This window comes from Muscardinus avellanarius, assembly GCF_963383645.1.
Source record: "Muscardinus avellanarius genome assembly, chromosome: X".
Taxonomy (NCBI): domain Eukaryota; kingdom Metazoa; phylum Chordata; class Mammalia; order Rodentia; family Gliridae; genus Muscardinus; species Muscardinus avellanarius.
In genome coordinates, this window is record NC_137792.1 from 29,871,783 (window position 1) to 29,893,463 (window position 21,681).

Genomic DNA, 21,681 nt, shown 5'->3' on the forward strand with positions numbered 1-21,681 from the left:
CAAGGGAAGAACCCAGAGAAGGCACAAACCTCTGAAATCATGGGAAAGAGGAATAACACTGGAGTAATGAATGTGCACAACCCCACAACATCAGAACCTGATAAAACAGAAAATCAGAGATTTCTAGAAGATCAAATCAGGAAAATAACTGTAGAAATAATAGAGGTGCTTCGAAAAGAACTCAGAGAGAGCCAAAAAGAGATAAAGGATGCAATTAATGAAGTAAAGGCCTCAATTCAAAGCACAAACAACCGATTAGACCACATGGAGAACAGAATCTCGCTCTTAGAAGATGAGCAATCCAAAAATGAATGCATAGTTTCTAATCTAGAAAAAAATATCCAACAGCAGGAATCTGACATTGAAGAAATATGGGCCCATCTTAAGAGAGCTAACCTAAGAATAATTGGAATAGAGGAGGGAAAAGAAAGTGATACCAAAGGGATCAACAATCTCTTCAAGGAAGTAATAGCAGAAAATTTTCCAAATATAGAGCAAGAGGTTGATACACAGATCCAGGAAACTTATAGAACTCCCTTTAGACAGGATCGGAGAAGAGGATCCCCACGCCATATAATTGTCAAAATGACCAATGTGGAAGCCAAGCAGAGAATCTTAAAGGCAACAAAAACAAAGGGCCAAGTGACATTCAGAGGCAAACCAATTAGAATCACTCCAGACTTCCCAAACCAAGTCATGAGAGCCAGAAGGGCTTGGAGTAACATATTCCAAACTCTGAAAGAAAACAACTTCCAGCCAAAAATTTCCTATCCAGCAAAACTTTCTATCAAATTAGATGGAGAAATAAGAAGCTTCCATGACAAACAGAAACTGAAGGAATTTATGTCTTCAAAACCAGCGCTAGAGAAAATACTCAAAGAGATTAACTACAAAGAAGAAATAGATAACACTCACCAGAACCAGAGAATCAAGAGTTTCCATCCAACAGACAACTAAGATTGGTTATCTGTGGAGATTCATTATTTATGTTAGTCTTTTACCTATCTCTAAGTTGTATTGTTTGCCTTTATTGTTGTTAATTTTTAGGATTTCTAGTTGGAATATTAATATACCTTCAGATATAGCATTTGGAAATATTTTATCCAATTCTATTAGTAACTTTTAACTCTGTTTACATTGTCTTTGGATATACAATATTTTCTTTTATTTTTTAGGGAGTTTGTATATTCTTCTGTTGCCTGTGCCATTGAAATCATATCCAAGAAATCACTGCCAATTTCAATGTTGTGAGGTTTTATGACCCAGATTTTCTCCTAAAAGTTTATAGTCTTAAGATTTATATTTAGGTCTTTTATCTATTTTGAGTTAATACTTGTATATGGGATTAGGTAAAGGTCCAATTTTATTCTTTTCCATGTAATTATTATTTTTCAACAATATTTAGTTAAAAGATTATTATTTCCACCACCAAATGTTCGTGGAAACCTTGTCAAAAATAACTTGACAATATAGGGAAGAATTTAGCTCTAGGCTTGTATTTAACTCCAATGGTCTATATATCTGCCTTTAGAACAGTACTACACTGTTTCAATTATTGTAGCTTTATATGGTTTGAAATCAGAAAATATATATCTGCTAGCTTTGTTCTTTTTCAAGATCGTTTTGGGTATCTAGAATTCATATTCCATATTAGGATAGATTTTTTTCTGAAAAATAAATATATAAATATATGATAGTTTCACCTAAAAAAACAGAAAAAAATATGCTCTAGTAAGAAAGAAAGCAAAAAGAAATATTGAAATGCTATCTTTAAATCATCAAACGCTTGGTATCAGACAAATGAAACTGTTATGTGAGATTATCATTTTTAATTTTGGATAAATTGCTATAATACTAGATGTCAACCACTAAGCCAAGCATGGGAAGGAGGGATGGGGAGAGAATGGGGTGGGGATCGGGTGGGGGCTGACTGGGAGATGTGTGCATGTATGTCTACAAAAGTTTGTATCCCACTATGATGTATGAATACAGTGCACCAATAAAATAAAATTAAAAAAAATCAGAAAATTGTAATTATTTATAAAAAGTTGCCAATTATTCCTTTAGGTTTCAGTTTTGCATATTTTTATTGGCACTACAAGATTTAAAAGTACAAAGATGATGGACATTTCATAATATGATATTCTTTTTTAATATACTCTTATTAGTGTATTATAGTGTATTATAGTCTCATATAACAAAGTTTAGATTTATAGGGACATACATGCACATAGTGTTTCATAGCATCTGATGTTATATTTAGGCTGTTTTAATTTAGTAGTGTGACAGTCAGTACATAGATTTCATAATTAGTGTGAAGCTTAGGACTAAATTCATGGATATGCCAAGCAGGGAAAACTAATTTGAGAACTAAGAGTTAAACTCTTTCCAGTATTTTAACAACTTGGCTCAATAAATCATGGTGAGCCAAGGCAATAATCATGCGTCTTATAAAATGAAAGATGTTAATATTCACCAGCTAAATCCATTCCCCCCCCCCCTCTCTCTCTCTCTCTCACACACACACACACACACACACACACACACACACACACACACACACACATTCATACCTATACAGTTTTGATTCACCCCAAAGACCATTGGGAAGTCAACTGTAGTTGAACAAGATTCATTTAATGGTTATTATAACAAGATAACTTACAGAGTATGATCATCCATGGGACATCTCACAGTAAAAGCTATGAAAGATGTAAGATAAAACACATAAGATTATGTATATTGTTGCATATATAACATTATATGCATAATATTATGAAAACAAAAGATATATGCAATGATTAGGTAAATGTGAAGAAAGTTCAAGGAAGCAGTACTTCACCATGATTGGATGCATTAGAAACAGTGATAATTCTATGATTAATTTAACAAATGTTATCTAGAGAGAGGAAGTTTAAAATAAGTCAAATTCTATGGTTATTAAAGAAGTAATAGTAACTGCTTGAATCATCAGTAGAGAAGGTTGACCAGAGAGAAAGCGGATGTTTGTTATTTTGTAGTTTGCATGATGAGTTTGCTTTTGTTTGTGCTTAGACAAGATTATTAAATGTTCATACTCTTGAACACTTCATAACCATGACACAGTGAACATGAATGATGTTGGAGTTTTGTGAGACTTTATCCATCAAATAAAATAAAATAAGCTTCTAGCAATGTCAAAGCTAGCTGATAGTACCAAGCAAGCTCTCAGAGGTCAGGAGGTATTTTTCTCCTATTCATCAAAGTCGCCAAATAAAAAGCATTAAGAATTATGTTTTAATCATGATTTCATCTTAATGAGCCATTAAATCCTGTAAGAAATAACAAATCATTGCTTTAATTACAACTAACATTTGAAAATGAATGAAAGTATATAATTTAAAAGGCATAAATTAGCAGTCATTGTTTCCTAATATTTACTGAAATAAAATGATCAATATTAAAATCTTTCTTCTTTTAGTTTATACCTTAGTGCTTTCCCCATTTCAGAGAATAGAGAAAATAACCTGTTATGTGATATTCGCTAGCCTGACTCCATAGTGAGTCAGTATTGACTGACTCAGAATCGATTGAGGTCTTAAAGGTTAAGAACTATGAAATCAGTGTTAAATTCTGGAATATTAAAGTACTGATAATTAAAAGAAAACTTTTTTTCTCTTTTAAGGAGAAGGGAGTTTTTGGTCTTGAATTTGGTAATTGCATGTGTTTCTGAATTCATTATGTGTATTCTAAAATTCATGTTTTCTAAACAGATTGATATATTTTTTCATCTTGCTAATATTATGGATAAAACAATAACATGTATGTAAATATAAGTATTTTATAGATATTTTTCTCTCTTTTTGGTACTAGAAACTAAACCCAGGGGCATTTTACCTCTGAGCTATACCCTCAGCTCGCTCGCTCTCTCTTTCATTCTCTCTCTCTCTCTCTCTCTCTCTCTCTCTCTCTCTCTCTCCCTCCCTCCCTCCCTCCCTCTGTATATGTGTGTGTGTGTGTGTATATATATATATATAATTTTTTTTCCGTTCTGAGGTTGGAACTCAGGGGTATTCAACCTCTGAGCTACACCCCCTGCCCTATTTTTTATCCTTTATTTTGAAACTGGGTCTCACTAAGTTACAGAGGGCCTCACTAAGTAGCTGAGGCTGTCTGCAGACTGCGATCCTCCAGTCTCAGCCTCCCAAAATGCTGGGATTACAAGTGTGCTCCACCATGTCCAGCTATATTATTTTTTATTTGAGAACTATCTCACTAAGTTTTGGAGGGCCTCACAAAATTTCTGAGGCTACTCTAGAACCTGTGATCCTCCTGTCTCAGCCTACCAAGTACTGACATTACAGGTATGAACCTCCATGCCTGGCTTGTTTTAATTTTTGTAAAGTAAATGCCTAGAACTACTGAGTCATAACATATCAATGTTTATAATAGTTTATTGAGATATAATCCCAATACCACACAAGTAATTTAAAGTACATGACTTAATTTTTTTCTAGTTTATTAATAAAATTGTTAAATGAAGACAGTTTAATTTTAGAGCATTTTTATTATTTCCCCACAGATGATTGGAAATGGCATGTATCCACTAACATTTCCTTATTCCACAAGGCAGTAAAATATGAATCTACCTTGTGTCATTGTGGATATACCTATTTTGAATAGCCTGCCTGCCTGCCTGCCTGCCTGCCTGCCTGCCTGCCTTCCTTCCTTTCTTCCTTCCTTTCTTCCTCCTTCCTTTTTGTGATACTGGGGATTGAACTTGGGGGCATTTTATATCCAAGTTACACCCATATCTCGTTAAAAACTTTTTTTTGAAACTGAGTATCACTAGGTTTCAGAGAGTCTCCATTTTTGCCTTGTTGAGGCTGGCCTCAGACCTGTGATCATCATGTGTCAACTTCAAAAGTACATTTCAACATTTCATACAAATGAAATTATTGTGACTGCTTTGTTTTACTTAGTTTATAATTTTTAATGTTCTTTTATGCTATAGCACAGATCAGTGACTCATTATTTTCATTGTGAAATAATATTCCATTAAATGTCTATGTTATATGGTCTTAGTTCACTAATCAGTTAATGAATAGTTGTATTTTTCCACTTCGGACAATAATAAATTATATTTCTATAAACATGTGTAATATTTTTGTAGCCATACCTTTGTCATTTAGCTGAGTGTTTGCATTAGAATCAGAATTCTTGAGTTATTTGATAATTGAATGTTTTATATCAAAGAACATCCAAATTATTACCCACAGTTGGCTGTATATTTTTATATTAATAATCATCATTAATGGGACTATATCTACAACTAAATGCATGGCTATATGTCTTTTTATTATAGTCATTAGGTAGTGTGGACTGGTATGTCATTTGGGTGTAAGTTGTATTTCTTAAAGACTAGAGATGTCAAGCATTCAATATTTTCAGTTTGTAGTATTTTTCTTTAACTTTTTTCTTTATTATAGTTTAATACATTGTAATCTCAAACTCTCTTTTCCATCTCTACCACTGAGTTTTAATACAGTTTACTTTATTCACCTGTTTCTGGTGCTGCCATAGTTTTAATAAAAATTTGATAAATTTAATATGTAGAAACAGTAAAATATATTATTACAATGAAAATTATTTTAATAGCAGGAATATTCACAATTTCAGTAAATATAAAAAGTAACTTGGGGGAACTGAAAATATATAATGGAATTTAGTATGATGAAACTAGTATTTCAAAATCACAAATAAATATTAGTTTATTCATTAACTAGTGCTATGTCAATTGGCCAACACTTATGAATTAATGTTAAATTAATTCCTCACTATATACTCTATACACAAAATTAATTCTGAATGCATTAAATTAATATCCATAAAAACCAAGAACATAACATAGTTTGCAGAAAAATAAGTGGAATTTTATTTGATCTTTGTGTGAAAGATTTATTTTTAAAAATTCTAATAAGCAGAGAAACCACTAAAATGCTGTTTTCAAAACAAATAGTTATTAAATGTGACTTTTATGCTTAGGACTGTTCTGATTATAAGAGAGTTAGTAATGAACAAGAACTAAAATCCTTTCTATCTTATCAGTTAAATTCTAGTAGAAAAAAAGTCAGCTGGATGGGCCTTTTAAATGAGTTTAGTGGCAGGTGAAAATTTTTATCACTCACAGCAATTTCATAAGTTGATAAAGTAAAATTCCATTATTTTGTGGTTGGAATAAACCCTTAGTTGCTCACTGAATTGAAAAAAATTTGAGAAATAAAAATAAATAAAAATGGAATTGTAAGGACATACATAGGTACATACACATCCCTATATAAATTTGTATTTTAATATATAGATCATAAACACAAATAAATATACATTGATTCTTCTACTGTTATATTAATTATTGTTTGACTCCAGTATTTTACATACATTTGCTTATTTGCTGGTCAACATTAGCAACATTATCAGATAGTTAAATATTAATATTATTTAATAATAAACTAAAGCAAAATGGTTTATTTTTCTAGGAAAGGGTGCAACTGGTAGTTGAAATTAAGTACTTTATTCCAAGTCTCATGTTAATTGTCACTGTGTGAGGCTTCTTTCTCAAAGCATTAATCATAGGCCTTTTAACTTAAAATTTTGTGCAATGTTGCCACTAATTCCTTGATGGAGAGAGACTTTTATCTTTTTTTTTCATTGATAACAATGATTTTCCAAGAATAAAAGCAAACTGGAATCACCTTGGGAATAAAAAGCAATTATTAAACCCTACCCCAGGTCAATTAAAATTTAATCTTTTGAATGCTCCCAGGACATGGGAATCTTTTAGAAGTAATTTTTTAGGTGATTTGGATGCATAGTGAACTTTGATATCCCAAGCCAGGCACACACTTATAATCCTAGTATTTAGGAGGCTGAGACAGGAGGATTGTAGGTTCGAGGCTAGCTAGCTTCAGCTACTTAGTAAGGCCCTTGGCAAATTAGTGAGACTTTGTTTCAAAATAAAGAATAAAAAATAGGTGTAGTTCAGAGGTAGAATGCCCCTGGGTACCATCCCTATTACCCCCCCCAAAAAAAAACCCCTAAAATTCCTAATATGGGCATATTTAGAAAAAATGTGTAAAATTATACAGTGTAGAGATACCATGTGAGATAAATATTTGTAGTAAAAAGTACTATGGCCATTTTGATGACATTTATTCTGCCCACCCAAAAGCATGGAAGGTCTTTTCATCCCCTAAGTTCTATTTATTTTTTCAGTGCCTTATATTTTTCCTTGTAGAGGTCTTTTACCTCCTTGGTTAGGTTTATTCCTAAGTATTTTTTTGTGAGATATCATGAGTGGAAGTGTTTCTTGGATTATATTTTAAGTGAATTTATGGTTAGTATACAGAAAAGCTTCATGATACTATACTTAGAAGACCCAACAAACTCAACCAAAAGGCTTAAAAAATGATTGACAAATTCAGTCAAGTGTCTGGGTACAAAATATATCTTAAATAACTTTTTTATTCAACTATCATATTGCTAAATTTTATAAATATTTTTCTAATTATCACTTTAAAGATCTCTAGTAACTTAGGTCTCTTTGTAAATATTTTATTTATATATGAATGGCAACTAAGTATAACATTTTATTTATTTTTTAATTTTTCTTTGAAAGCTGGACAGTATTCCATTGTGTTACATATGTAAAATAGCTTTAAAAAATTGAGATCAGCCTGATCAATCCTTCCCTTTAAATAAATTGCTTTGCTTGGCTCTAATATTTTTCTGTTCTCAAAGTGAATGAGATGTTGAAGAGTTTGAAAGCTGTTCTAAATTATTCTCCTTGTAAAATTGATATTTGAGGCATATTTGTTATACCTTTATAAGTCTTAGGTACTTGTTGAAATTGAGATATTAACAGATATTTTCTAAGTTTTTATTAATATTGTTGACCTTATACATAAAATTTTCACTCTTAAAAATTACATTTAATACTTAATCATTATAATATTTACTGTAGAATGTTTTAGCAAATTATTTGCATTACGTTCTGAAAGTTATCTCCTCCTCTCAGTTTTTCAGAAATTTTATGAGAAATGTTAATAATATTAGAAATTTTACTAAATATATATTTAATTTGATAAATTATCTTTGGTTTTAAATATTAATTAAGCTTGAAAACTCAATTTTAATCATATTGTTCATCTGATATATTAGTGATAATTAATTGCCTCATGTTACCTGAGTGAATAGTCTATAATTTTTTTTGCACTTCACATTTTATGTAAACCTCAAACAATTTCTAGGAAAACATTCCATCTTTGGTATTCTTGAAGGAGTTACTGTAAGAGAAACATTTGCTTGTTTCTTGAATTCTGTAGAATTCATTAGCAAAACCATTAGTAAAACTACTGTGATGATTTTTAAAATTTTTTATTGATGCATTATATTCATACATCATATTGGGGTAAAAAACTTGTGTGTACAGACATGTACACATCACTGATTTAACCCCTACCCAATTCCCACCCAATTTCCTCCCTGATCCTTCTTCTCTTGCTTGGCTTAGTGGTTGACTTCGATACGTTTAAGTACATTGTGTGTTTTAGAGATTTTCCTCTTCCCCCCTCCTTTCTCCTCCTTTAGGTTGTCTTGTTTGCTCCTCTATAGGATTTCCTTTTTCATCTAGAGTTCCTCCTATGACCCATTTCTCCCTAACTCTCACATATTAGGGAAAGCATCTGATTTCTTATTTTTTGTGACTGACTAATCTCACTTAACATAATGTCCTCCAGTTCCATCCATTTCCCTGAAAATGATGTAATTCAGTTTTTTTTAATGGCTGAATAAAAATCCATTGTGTACATATCCCACAGTTTTGTAATTCATTCATCTGTTGATGGACATCTTGGCTGGTTCTATGGTTTGGATATGGTGAATTGTGCAGCTATGAACATAGATACACATGCATTAGTTTGGTAGTTTGGTTTCCTTTCTTTTGGGTAGATACCCAGAAGTGGTATTGCTGGATCAAATAGTAGATTTGTTCCCATTCTTCTGAGGATTCTCCATACTGTTTTGCAAAGTGTTTGCACTAATTTGCAATCCCACCAACAATGTCTTAGAGTTCCCACTTCTCCACATCCTCCCCAGCATCTGTTGTTGTTTGTGTTTTGAATGATTGCCATTCTAGTTGGAGTTAGGTGAAATCTCAGGGTAGTTTTGATTTGCATCTCTCTGATTGCCAGTGATGTTGAGCATTTTTTCATGCATTTATTGGCCATTTGAATTTCTTCTTTTGTGAAGCGTCTATTTAGTTCACTTGCCCATTTTGTTATTGGATGCTTTGTTTTCTTAGTGTTGAGTTTCTTGAGTTCTCTGTATATTGTTATGATTTTTAAATAACAAATTGTTTATTATAGTAATATTCTTATTTTCATTTGTCCCTTGAGTTCTTTTGTAACACATTATTATGAAAGTAAAGCTTTTCATCAAATTAAATAAATATTACCAACATTTTATTTATAAATTATTATATATGTTCTCCCATTTGTGAATTCTAAAATTATTTCATTTTTATTTTTTATATTTGTCTTATCTCTTCCTCATGTTTCATTCTTTTTCAATAGCAATTATACATTGATACTAAATATCCTTCCCTTTTTTCATCTTAATGATCATTTGTATGAAAGTTCCACCAAGTATCATATAAAATTTTCAGTTTCACATGACAGATCTTATAATTGCTGTATGCAGCTTATGACTTTCTGAAGTTTACTTATATTTATAATATTTTTTTGGTGGTACTGGGTTTCCTGGAAACCATTCTACCTCCAGGCTTCACTAGCAGACCTATTTTTAATATTTTTATTTGGAAACAGGGTATCTTAAGCCAGCGAGGCTGGCTTCAAACCTGCGCTATCCTCCTGTTACCGCCTCCCAAGCACGGGGATTACAAGAGTGTGCCACCATGCCCGGCTATCTTTATAATTTAACTACCATTAGAAACAAGTTGACTTATTTCTGTATTGAAGCATATGTTATATTACAGAAGTGATTTAAAATGTAATTAAATGTGTACTATGTATTTTAAAAACATGCAAGTCAATTCTTTCAAAGGGGAGAATTGATCAATGTGTTTCCCTCCACATCCAAAATTTCTCCCCACATCCCCTTCCCTACACATGTTAATGAGATTGGTAGTGATCACTTCATATATGAAACTAGCAGTATTTGATTTTTTTTAGTCCTGAAGCCTATTTTATCCATTCTCCACAGAACCTTTTCAACTATTCTACCCATCGCTCGCTTCTATTATCAGAATTCCCATTTTATACTTTTTAATGAAAAATACATATATGAATCATTAAATGAATTAACCCTTTTGTATATTGTATATAATAACCTTTTTGTAAGGAATATTCTAGTTAATATAGATGATAAACCTGTATAGTAGATGACTGGGCCCAGGGGAAGGAAAGAGGAGAGAGATAGGGGATGTATACTGATAAAATTATGTTGTGTGAAGATACAAATATTTCATAATAAATTCTACTATTATCAGAATAAATAATTATAATGTACTAATAAAATATTAACTTGAAGAGTATCACGTGCTATTCTTCATGGTACATATTCAAAAATCTTCAAAATAAAAAGCAGACAAAAACCAGTGATATAAACAAAGAATTAAACATGATTATCAGATGAGTTCCCAGGTATATAAGGTTTATGACATGTCTAGAATAGGAATATCCATAAAAACATCAGATTTGTTTTCTGTAAGGAGAAAGTGAACAATGGCAAGCAATAGATAATGACTATGGTATTTATGTGTTTATAAAAATAAATTATAGGCTGGATATGGTGGTGCATGCTTATAATACCAGTATTTGGGAGGCTGAGTATATCAGGTTTCAGGCCAGCCCCAGAAATTTATTTTCAAAACAACAAAGGACTAGGGGTGTAGTTCAAGATAGAATGTTCCCAGTTTGAATCTCCAGTACTACAAAACAAAATAATTTGTACTGTTCTATAGTATCATATGATATACTGGGATTTACAAGTGTGTGCTACTCTATAAGATCTTTTAGCAAAGTAAATTATTGTTATATGAACTCTTTCTTCTTTTAAATAGGTGTTATTCCTGCTGAGAGATGGATAGTAAATTTTGACAAGGACCTTATAGATGGTCTTGTTTTCGCAGCACAGTTGGCAGCCTATTGCCCATTTTTGGTAAGTCATTTGAGAATATATGGTGATTATAATTTGAAGTATATATTCTACAATTTTAAATGACTTATCTTGAATTAAAATTATGGCCTGTAGAACATTATATGAAGTGAGATTAGTCACAAAAGTTGAGGGTCATATTTTCCTCTCATATATGAAAGCTAGGGAGAAATCTGGATACGAGAGGGACTTTAGATAATGGAAGAGAACCTCCAGTAGAACCAGGGAGGTGATCTAGAGGAAGGAGTTGGGGCGAGGGAAGATGAATAAAGGAATCACTTCCATTGACTGTGTGCATGTAGATAAGAATACCAGTGTCAATCTCAAAACCTTATATGGGAGAGGGAAGAGTGGGAAGGAAGCCTGAGAAAGCCCACAAAATACTATGTGCATACATGTCACCATCAACGTGAACTATGCTATGATGTGAGACCACAATGCACCAATAAATATATAAAAATAGAAATGTTAATACTAGTACTTCCCCTTTTGGTTCTTGTAATTTGGTTACAATAATCTATTATTATAAATTCAGTTTTTAAGAAAATGTAATAAGCCAGGCATGTTGGCACACACTTGTAATCCCAGCATTCGGGAGGCTGAGACCGGAGGATCGTGGTTCGCGGACAGCCTCAGCTACTTAGTGAGGCCCTTTACAACTCAGTGAGACCCTGTTTCAAAATAAAAGAATAAAAAAGTAGGGCAGGGGTGTAGTTCGGAGGTCGAATGCCCCTGGGTTCCATTCCCAGACCCGTAAAGAAAAAAAGAAAAAAGAAAGAAATAAAAAAATTTAATACGCTACATAGAACACTTAATTTAATTTAATTCCATTAATAAAAGTTTTGATTGTTTTTTGATACAGATTGAGTCTCATTTTATAAATATGTACACAAAACCAAAATGTCCTGAACAATATCTTCACAATTGCCTTATTGTTATAAATAGTCTTCGTGAAATTGGCTTTAACATGAACATACAGGTGAGTGCCTTCATATCACATCTTATATGCATATTTTATGAGTTTCTTTCCTTTGTTTACTACTTTATAATATTGTTTTGTTCATAGGTTTTAAATATGAATTGAAAGACTTTATAGGTTATTTTTAAAGTATAGAAAATGAATTATGACTACATAAATCTATTGGAATTTAAAAAACATAATAGATATTATTATTTGATCCTATATATAATGTAATGACTTTAGTAAATGCATTCATCTAACTGCATAATAAAAAGAATATCTAGTCCAGGTGTCTGAAATCACAAGAATGAAACTTTAGTACATTATTAGCATTACCCATGTTGTAAGAATGGATTAATCTGGGCTTGTTAGCACATGCCTATCATTCCAGTCCTTGGGAGGCTGAGAGAAGAGGATTTGCCTTGTTAAACCTAGGATTGACTAAAATTTAATGTTTTAGTTTATTTTCATTTAAATGTATAATGAAGTTAAGAAGGCATTTTTAGTTCATTCATAATTTCAGTGTCTCATTACTCAGATACACATGTTTTCCATTAAGTTAAACATATTTTTAATTTAACAATTTACTAGATTTTTATACAATTATATATTTTTCAAAGATTAATGTTTGGAGTCATTTTTAGATTTCTATGTATAATTTGTAGAAAATTAAATCTTATTGGCATTGGCCCTAGACCCTAGACCAGAGTGTTTTGTGAATAGTGTTCCCCTTTTCTCCAATAAACATATATTCCTTCTCCCTAGATAGCCCTCTAGGGATAACTTCATATGCTAATTCAAATCACATGGCTCAATAGGAACCTATTCTCCACTTTGAACTGTGCCTTCTTGTGCTTCCAAATTGAATGTGAGAATTAAACTATTTTGTTTTCAATTTTGTTCTCACCTTGAATCATTTTCCTTTATCTGTTGTTTAATATTATGTTTACTGAAGCATACTTGACCATAGATATTGATAAGAAACTTTGGGATCCTATTATATTTCCAAGATTTCCCTCAAATCATGTTCTCAAGCAACTTTCTACCTTATAAAGGAATGCCACTTCTTTTTTTTTTTTTTCTCTCAATCTCCCTTTGTAGGCACCTTCATTAACCAGCCTTACTCCTAATTGGCAAAATAAGAAAGAAAAAACTCTTTCTTCTTCCAAGGACAAGAGTGTATTGCAAAATGTGAACTAGTAGATGACCAGAGGGGCTGTCATTATTCTCTGGAAAATGCTGCTGAATCTCAGAATGAACTGTATAATATATTAGATCTCAACTCATGCTATTTGCATTTCCAGGCCAGAACAAGATCATTTCAAGTTACTAACTTGAAAATATGTGATTAAGTCATAGAAGATCTTCATTTCCTTTTCATGGAAGTGCAAAGAGCACCCTATACATTGTCAATAACAGCATTGCTTACTTATTAGTGGTGTTTTGTATGCCTTTGGATGCCTGACTCTAACCAATTCCAATATTTTCTTGCTGTAAATACAAATCCCCACTACTACCATCTTTATTTTCTGAGAGATCACAAGCACCCCATGAAGTGTTAAATTTTTCTGCTTCTGATTTTACTCTTTATCTTTTGCTTATGATTTGGATATATTGTGTCCTGGTTATTATTCCTCTGCAATTTTGAATTTTATATCAAATCAATTCCAAAAAGCATCACTAATTTATCTTGCTATCTGTGTAGTTTCATTTTCTGCATTATGATTTATTACATATTCTGGGTAAAATCTTTCCCAAGTACTCTATACTTACTCTGCCTGAACTGATATTTCTAACCACCCTGGCATCCAGGACTTCTACAATGAAACCCTGAGACTCATTAATATTTTCTCTCGCTTCTTATCCCTCTTACCTTATGCATGATCCAAATTGTCCTTTATTTTCTGAACATACACTATGCTTTTCTATATGCTTACTCTATAGTGCTTTGCCTTTCCTATAGAATATTCTTCCTCCCTTCCATCAGACACAAAATATTTAAAATACAAGAATTTTTGGTTTTCAGCACTGGGGATTGAAACCTGACACTTGATAGGCCCTACCACTGAGCTACACTCTCAGCCTTTTGTTTAAAAAATATTGTCAGACAGAATCTCACTAAGTTGTGTAGGCTGGTTCCTGCCTAAGTGTCTCAAGTATCTGGGATTTTAGGTGTTTTGCATTCTTTAAGAACTTTTTTTTTCTGGTACTGGGGGTTGAACCCAAGGTCATTCTATGTCTGAGCTACAAAACCAGCCCTTTTTTATTCTTTATTTTGAAAAAGAATCTATTTTATGTGCTATTTCCTATCATGGGCTTTTGCTTGAAAATATATTGCCAACTTTCACTTCAGTAGTTTGTCTACTTGTTTCTCCTTTACTGTACTATGTGATAGTTCAAATCAGAAATGGTATCATACTCATTCCATTCATTATTTCTAGTGAATAGTGTTCTTCTGAGATTTGACTAACTTCTTTGAAGTTCTTGAGCCTATGAGGTCAGGATTCTGATCCGAATATTTCTGATTCATTTTAAGCACTTAGGTTAAACTCTTTTGTTTCAGAATTATATACTGTTTTCTAAAGCTATATTTCAGTGTCATTATCCATTACAAGCATTTAAAAATATTTTAAAGTAATTCATTAATTGTTATATTAAACTTGTTCTCTCTTGGTATATTTTATCCACATATCTTCTAATTTATATTTTTATTCTTTGAAACTAGGCTACTGACATCTGTGACCCAAATCCAATCCTAATGCTTATGTTTTGTGTCTACATGTATGAAAGGCTTCCTACATACCTTCCCAAGAAGGTGATACCCTTTCATTGCACTCTATATGACACTGTGATGGGACAGGTAAGGGTATCTCTGGGATCAAAATACACATAAAATTACTTAATTGGGATTTTATATGTTTCTTTCCCATTCCAACATTTACATCAAGTACTAATGTAATATAGTTTTATTAAAATTGAATAATCCTTGCTGGGTATGGTGGTGAATTTCTGTAAAATAAGCTACTGGAGAAGACTAAGTAGGGGGATCACAAGTTTAAGGCCACCCTGGTCAACTTAGTAAGACACTGTCTCAAAATAAAAAATAAAAAGGCTAGGGGTTTAGTTTCATGGTTAAGTGCCCCTGTTACTTTCCAATACTACAAAAAATTACAAGCCTTGCCAGCTGTTATTCCTTCCAATTAAAAAATTTAGAGGAATGAAAAGGATAATATTTGCTTTATAATAATTTTCATCTATAAGAAAATGATTACTTTAATTTTAATTTTATGAAAATGGCATTATCCTATTTGATATTTACCTCCTTGATAAGATTCATATTTTCTTCTACCTCAATTTATTTTATGTATTCCTCCTCATATTTCATTGGAAGGAGATAATCACATATTTTGATATAAAATGTATCCATATTTTACCTTCATAAGATACATCTTGGGGATCTTTAATTTTAACCTATTCAAGATAATATATGTAGCTTCATAATGAGTTGAATAATGGTTCATAAGTATTTAATAAAAAACAAGAAAAATTCAGACTCCTGTCTCAGAATAGATGGTTCAATTTAGAAGAAAATTTTCCTCCTTAATTATTTTATTAGAAAATATTGAAATATCATCTTTTACTTAATTTTTTCATAAGAAGGGATATAAAACCCTAGAGAATTTCATGAACAGTATTTACTATGCTAATTTTATAACTACAGTGATATTCAGGAACTTTTAGTACTAACTAGCCTTGAGCAATAATTATATTGGATATGACTTTTGGCTTCAAAACAAAACTTCAAAAGAATTACACGTTTTGCTTAATCTTTCATGAGGTAGTATGGATCTAAATTTTATTTAGCAGTGATGTATTACAGTTAACTATTATTACCTATTTTGTAATTCTACTCATTTTGGTATACTTTATTTGTATTTTTATACCATTTAATTATTTTCAGTTTATTAAAAGTAGTTAGTATTTGGCTGGGGATATTTCTCCATGGTAGAGTACATGTTTGGCATGTAGAAAACCCTCTTTTGGATATATAACACTGAAAAAATTAAGTTATTGTTAACACTAATGTTTATATATGAACATTAATTATGATGTTTAAAGCTAAATCATATTTAAGTTAAATCATGATTTCTTTCCTCATTTATATCTTTACTAGAAATCTCTTCATTCCTTAATATTATATAAAATCATGAAGATGCAGTTTTTATATTTACAAATATTAGACAAGTTCTTGAAAGACTAGATATAAATGAAAGAAATATAAAACTGAAATTACAAAAAGCATCACTTTTCACTTTCAAATATAAAATTGGTAACTTTTAAATTTTTGAGTAACTTTGATGTATTTATTCTCTATGAATCAATACTATAAATGGCAGTGCCTATAAACTACAGACTTAAATCATATAATGTCATGATTCCCATCCCTATCAACCCTCCAAAATATAAAAAATCTTAATAAATGGATTCTAGAATTGAAAAAAATGATATACCTTTGTGTCAGTAATAGAAGTCTAGGATCCTGGAGCCAGTAGAAAAACATGAAGTTTAACAACTATAAATATTGGATGTTAGGAAATAGGAACTTTCCTACATTGTTGATGGGACTAAAAATTAGTTCAGTTACTATGGAGATCACTGTCAACATTCTTCAGAAAATTTGGAATGGATCCACCATATGATCCAGCTATACTACTCCTAGATATCTTTCCAAAGGGAATGAAATCAGAATATTACAGTGATACATGCATATCCATGTTTAGAGCAGCAAAATTCATAAATGTCTATCAAGAGATTACTGGATTACCAATATATAAGATATACACACAATAGAATTATCAGTAATAAAAAAGGGAAAATATTTAGAAAAATGGATGGACCTGGAGAAAATTATGTTAAGTGAGGTTAGGAAGTCACAGAAAGTGAAAGGTCATGTGTTTTCTCATATGTGGAAGATAGAGAGCAATTGGGATAGAAGAAACTTTTTTGTGCTTTTATTGGTGCATTATAGTCTCATGTCAAATGTAATTTATATTGCCAATGACATCCATGCACATGCTCTTGGTGCCCAACCCTCTCTATTTCCCTCCATTACAATACAGAGTACCCAAATTGACCTTGGTATGTTATGGTAGTATTTCTATTAATGAACCTAAGTCTTCCTCCACCCCTACTCTTATACCACCTCCCTGACTCCCCTAAAGTTTTTCCTCATCATCTGGATTCTCTCTTGTATCCTAATAACTCCCTATCCTAGACATATTAAAGAAAATATATGACCTTTCACTCTCTGTGATTGGTTAATCTCACTTAACATAATGTTCTCCAGGTCCTTCCATTTTCTTGCAGATGATATAATTTTAATTATATTCATTGCTAAGTAGAATTTTATTATTATTTCCCATAAGTTTGTAATCTATTCATTTGGTAATGGACACCTAGGTTGGTTCCATAGTTTGGCTACTGTGAATTGTGCTGCTATGAACATAGATATACATTTATTTTATAGTTGTCTGGATTTAACCACGTTGGAAAGATACCTAGTAGTGAGTGGTATGGCTGGATCATATAGTGGATCCATTCACAGTTTTCTGATGACTCTCCACACTGATCTCCATAGTGGCTGGACTTGTTTACAATGTAGAAGAGTGCTTATTTCCCTACAGCCTTGGCAACATTCATTGCTATTTGACTTCTTTATGATTGCCATTTTGATTGGGATTAGATGTAATCTTAGTGTAGTTTTTATTTGCATCTCCCTGATTGCTAAAGTCATTGAACATATTTTCATGTATCTTGCATTTCGCAAAAGAGGAGATACAAATGGCCAATAGATACATGAAAATATGGAGATCAGTGTGGTATAGGGATTACTATGATGCAGTTTTACAATAAAATACAGAAATTGAGCTCAACTCAGAATATGAAAATGTTCACTGGGAATTCATAGCAAAGAATGAATAGGTAGCAGTGAATGGATAACTAAGAATAGCCATTAGGGACAATGGCTATTCTGGTTAATCCAGCCTAACTAGATTCTTACTAAAGTCTAGACAGGACAAGACTTGGGGAAAGTCAGAGGATAAGAAATTTGGTCCAATATGAAGGAAGATCAGATATAGAAAAAGGAAGTTTAGTTTAAACTGTGAAGTCTAGTTTAAACTGACTTCACAAGATTCTTGATAAAATTGGGTTCTTGAGAATATTCCCAGCAATGACACCTAATTGAAACTAAGTTTAAAGGAGCCTGACCAGAGATTAATCAGGGAGAAAATCTTTCTTAGTTTTCCTAATAGATTTGTTTGATTTTTGTTCCCATTATATTCTATGTAAACACTTTGAAAACTTATACTTTTCATGAAATATTCTCTATAATAGTGAAGTAACTGATTCTTATAATCTTCATGTCCTTAGTTCAATAGAAAAGTAGCCATCACTGACTACTGCTTCTAGACCAGAACACTTTGATTTATAGCCTAGAGCTTTGCTTATAAACATGGATTCTTTATAATACTTTTTATATTGTCCCTTTTGTAAACTGGATTATGTAAGTATTTTGTTTAAAATACTCCAATAAACTCCTTTTACATTAAAAATTAATTCTGAGTTGTCAATTTTGGTGATTAAATTTTTTATTATAAGGTAGTTTAGCACTCCTTATTTTATTTGTTGAAAGCTATTTACTGTTCATTTCAGAAAAATTAGAAATAATTGATAGAGTTGCTATCTTTAAATACAAAGTTTAGCTACCTATAGTTATTATACATATAGAATAAATATCTTCATAATCAGAATGTATAACTCCCTTTGGTAAAAATAGGAAATAACATAGTTTTATAGTTTTTAAATTCATTATCTTATGTATGCCCTTTCTACTTCTACATAGATTTTTGTGAAAAATCCAAGCTTGAAAACCTTAGTGTACAATGCTACAATTGTTGGAAGAGATGCTGCTGACTTCTCTCTTGCACAAGCAGGAAATGTGGTGACTATTTCTCCAAAGTAAATAGTTTTTAAACTTTAATTTATTTTTTAAATGTTTTATTAGTGCATTGTAGTCATACATCTTAATGAGGTAGAAGATGGTGGAGAAATATATGCACACATCACTCAGTTAGCTCTTACCCAGTTCCCGCTCCCTTCCCTTGCCATCCCTCCTTCTCAACATTTGGCTAAGTAGTTGACATTGATATGTTGGTTAATGTACAACATGTACATTAGAGCATTTCCCTCTTCCCCCTCCCATCCCCTCAGTTAGCTTGAGTTATTTGTTAATCTATAACATCTTCTTCTTCATCTAGAGTTCCCTCTATGACCCATTTTTTTCCCTAGCTTCCACATATTAGAGATAGCATCTAATTTCTTACTTTTTGTAACTGAATAATCTCACTTAGCATAATGTTCTCCAGTTCCATCCATTTCCCTGTAAATGATGTGTGTTTTTCTTTATGACTGAGTAAAATTCCATTGAGTACATATTCTATAGTTTTGTAATCCATTCATCTTGGCTGCTTCCATAGTTTGGCAATTGTGAATTGTGCAGCAAGGTACATAGATATGCAGACATTGTTTGGGGTAGATACCCAGAAGTGGAATTGCTGGATGATATGGTAAATTTGTTCCCATTCTTCTGAGAATCCTCTATACTGTTTTATAAAGTGGTTGCACTAATTTGCATTCCCACCAACAATGTATTAGAGTTCCCACTCTTCCACATCCTCATCAGCATTTGTTGTTGTTTGTGTTTTGAATGATGCTATTCTAGTTGAAGTTAGGCAAAATCTCAAGGTAGTTTTGATTTGCATCTCTCTGATTGCTAATGATGTTGAGCATTTTCTCATGAATTTATTGGCCATTTGTATTTCTTCTTTTTTGGTGTGTCTATTTAGTTCACTTGGCCATTTTTTATTGGGTTATTTATTTTCTTAGCACTGGGTTTCTTGAGTTCTCTTTATATTCTAGATATGAGTCCTCTATTGGAGGAGTACTTGGCAAAAATTTTCTCCTATAGTGTTATCTCTCTGTTGAGGTTTTTGATAGTTTCCTTTTCTGTATAGAACCTCTTCAGTTTAATGCAATATGACACATTGATCCACCTTTTAGTTTCTTGTGTCTTTGGGGTCTTATTGAGAAAGGTTTTTTCCTGTGCCTATGTATTGCACTGTTGGACCTATAGCTTTTTCAAGGATCCTCAATGTCTCTCATCTGATTTCCAAGTCTTTGATCCATCTTGAATTGACTCTTGTTCAGGGTGAGAAAATTGGGTTTATTTCTATTGTTTTCTGTATATGGTTAACAAGTTTTGCCAACAAAATGTTAAGAGGATATTTTTATTTTCAGTATATATTTTTGGCCCCTTTGTCAAAAAACAATTGGCTGTAAGTATGCAGATTTATTTGGGGGACTTCTATTATGCTCCATTGTTTTATGTATCTGTTTTTGTGACAGTACCATGCTGTTTTTATTACTATGGCTTTGTAGTATAGTTTAAAGTCAGGTATTGTGATTCCTCCTGCATGATTTTTTTTTTTTTGCTGAGAAATACTTTCGATATTCTCAGTCTTTTGTCGTTCCAAATGAATTTAAGGACTGATTTATCTAGATCTGTAAGAAATAACCTTGGTAATTTAATGGGTATTGAGTTGAATCTGAGAATGACTTCCGTACACTTTGCTGAATTTGTTGATTAGTTCTATAAGTGTTTTATTTGAGTTTGTTGGGTCTTCTAAGTATAGAAGCATGTCATCTGCAAAGAGTGAAAGTTTGAGTTCTTCTTTTCTTATTTTGTGCTCCTTTGATTTCCTTTTCTTGCCTGATTGCTCTGGATAGAGTCTCAAGTACTATATTGAAAAAAGCGGCGATAATAGACATATTTGTCTTGTTCCTATTTTTAGGGGACATTCTCACAATTTTTCCCATTTAATATGATGTTAGCTGTGGGACTAATTATGTATTGCCTTCATGATATTTAGGTGTGCTTCTTCTATTACAGTCCTCAGCAATGCTTTAAGCATAAATGGATGTTGAATTTTGTCAAATGCTTTTTCAGAATCTATTTAAATGATCATATGATTTTTTTCTTTGGTTCTGTTTATGTGATGAATTACATGGATTAATTTTTGTATGTTGAACCAGCCTTGCATACCTGGGATGAACTCTAGTTGGTCATGGTTAATGCTTTTCCTGATGTTGTTTTGAATGTGTTGATAGTATTTTGTTTAGCAGTTTTGCATCCAAGTTCATCATCGATATTGACCTGTAGTTTTCCTTCCTTGATATTAAAGTGATGTTGGCTTCATAGGATATATTTGGGAGAGTTCTGATTCTTTCTATTTCACAAAATAAATTGAGGAGTATCCGGAATAGCCCTTCTGTCAAGGTTTTATAAAATTCACTTTGAAACCATCCGATCCCAAGCTTTTCTTTGATGTTAGGCTTTTATTGCTGATTCAGTCTCTTTGATTGCTATTGGTTGGTTTAAATTTTCTATA

At 31.9% G+C, this 21,681-nt stretch overlaps 1 protein-coding gene across 1 annotated transcript in view; it reads left to right on the top strand.

The window, feature by feature from the left end:
* Positions 1-21,681, top strand: part of CFAP47 (cilia and flagella associated protein 47) — a gene marked incomplete at both ends in the record, with an annotated part of 367,798 nt that overhangs the window by 134,050 nt on the left and 212,067 nt on the right. Inside the window, 4 exons of the mRNA XM_080718845.1 lie at positions 11,117-11,214; positions 12,074-12,190; positions 14,898-15,032; positions 19,077-19,192. Coding sequence (XP_080574971.1) covers positions 11,117-11,214; positions 12,074-12,190; positions 14,898-15,032; positions 19,077-19,192 — 466 coding nt within the window. The remainder of the gene's footprint in view (positions 1-11,116; positions 11,215-12,073; positions 12,191-14,897; positions 15,033-19,076; positions 19,193-21,681) is intronic.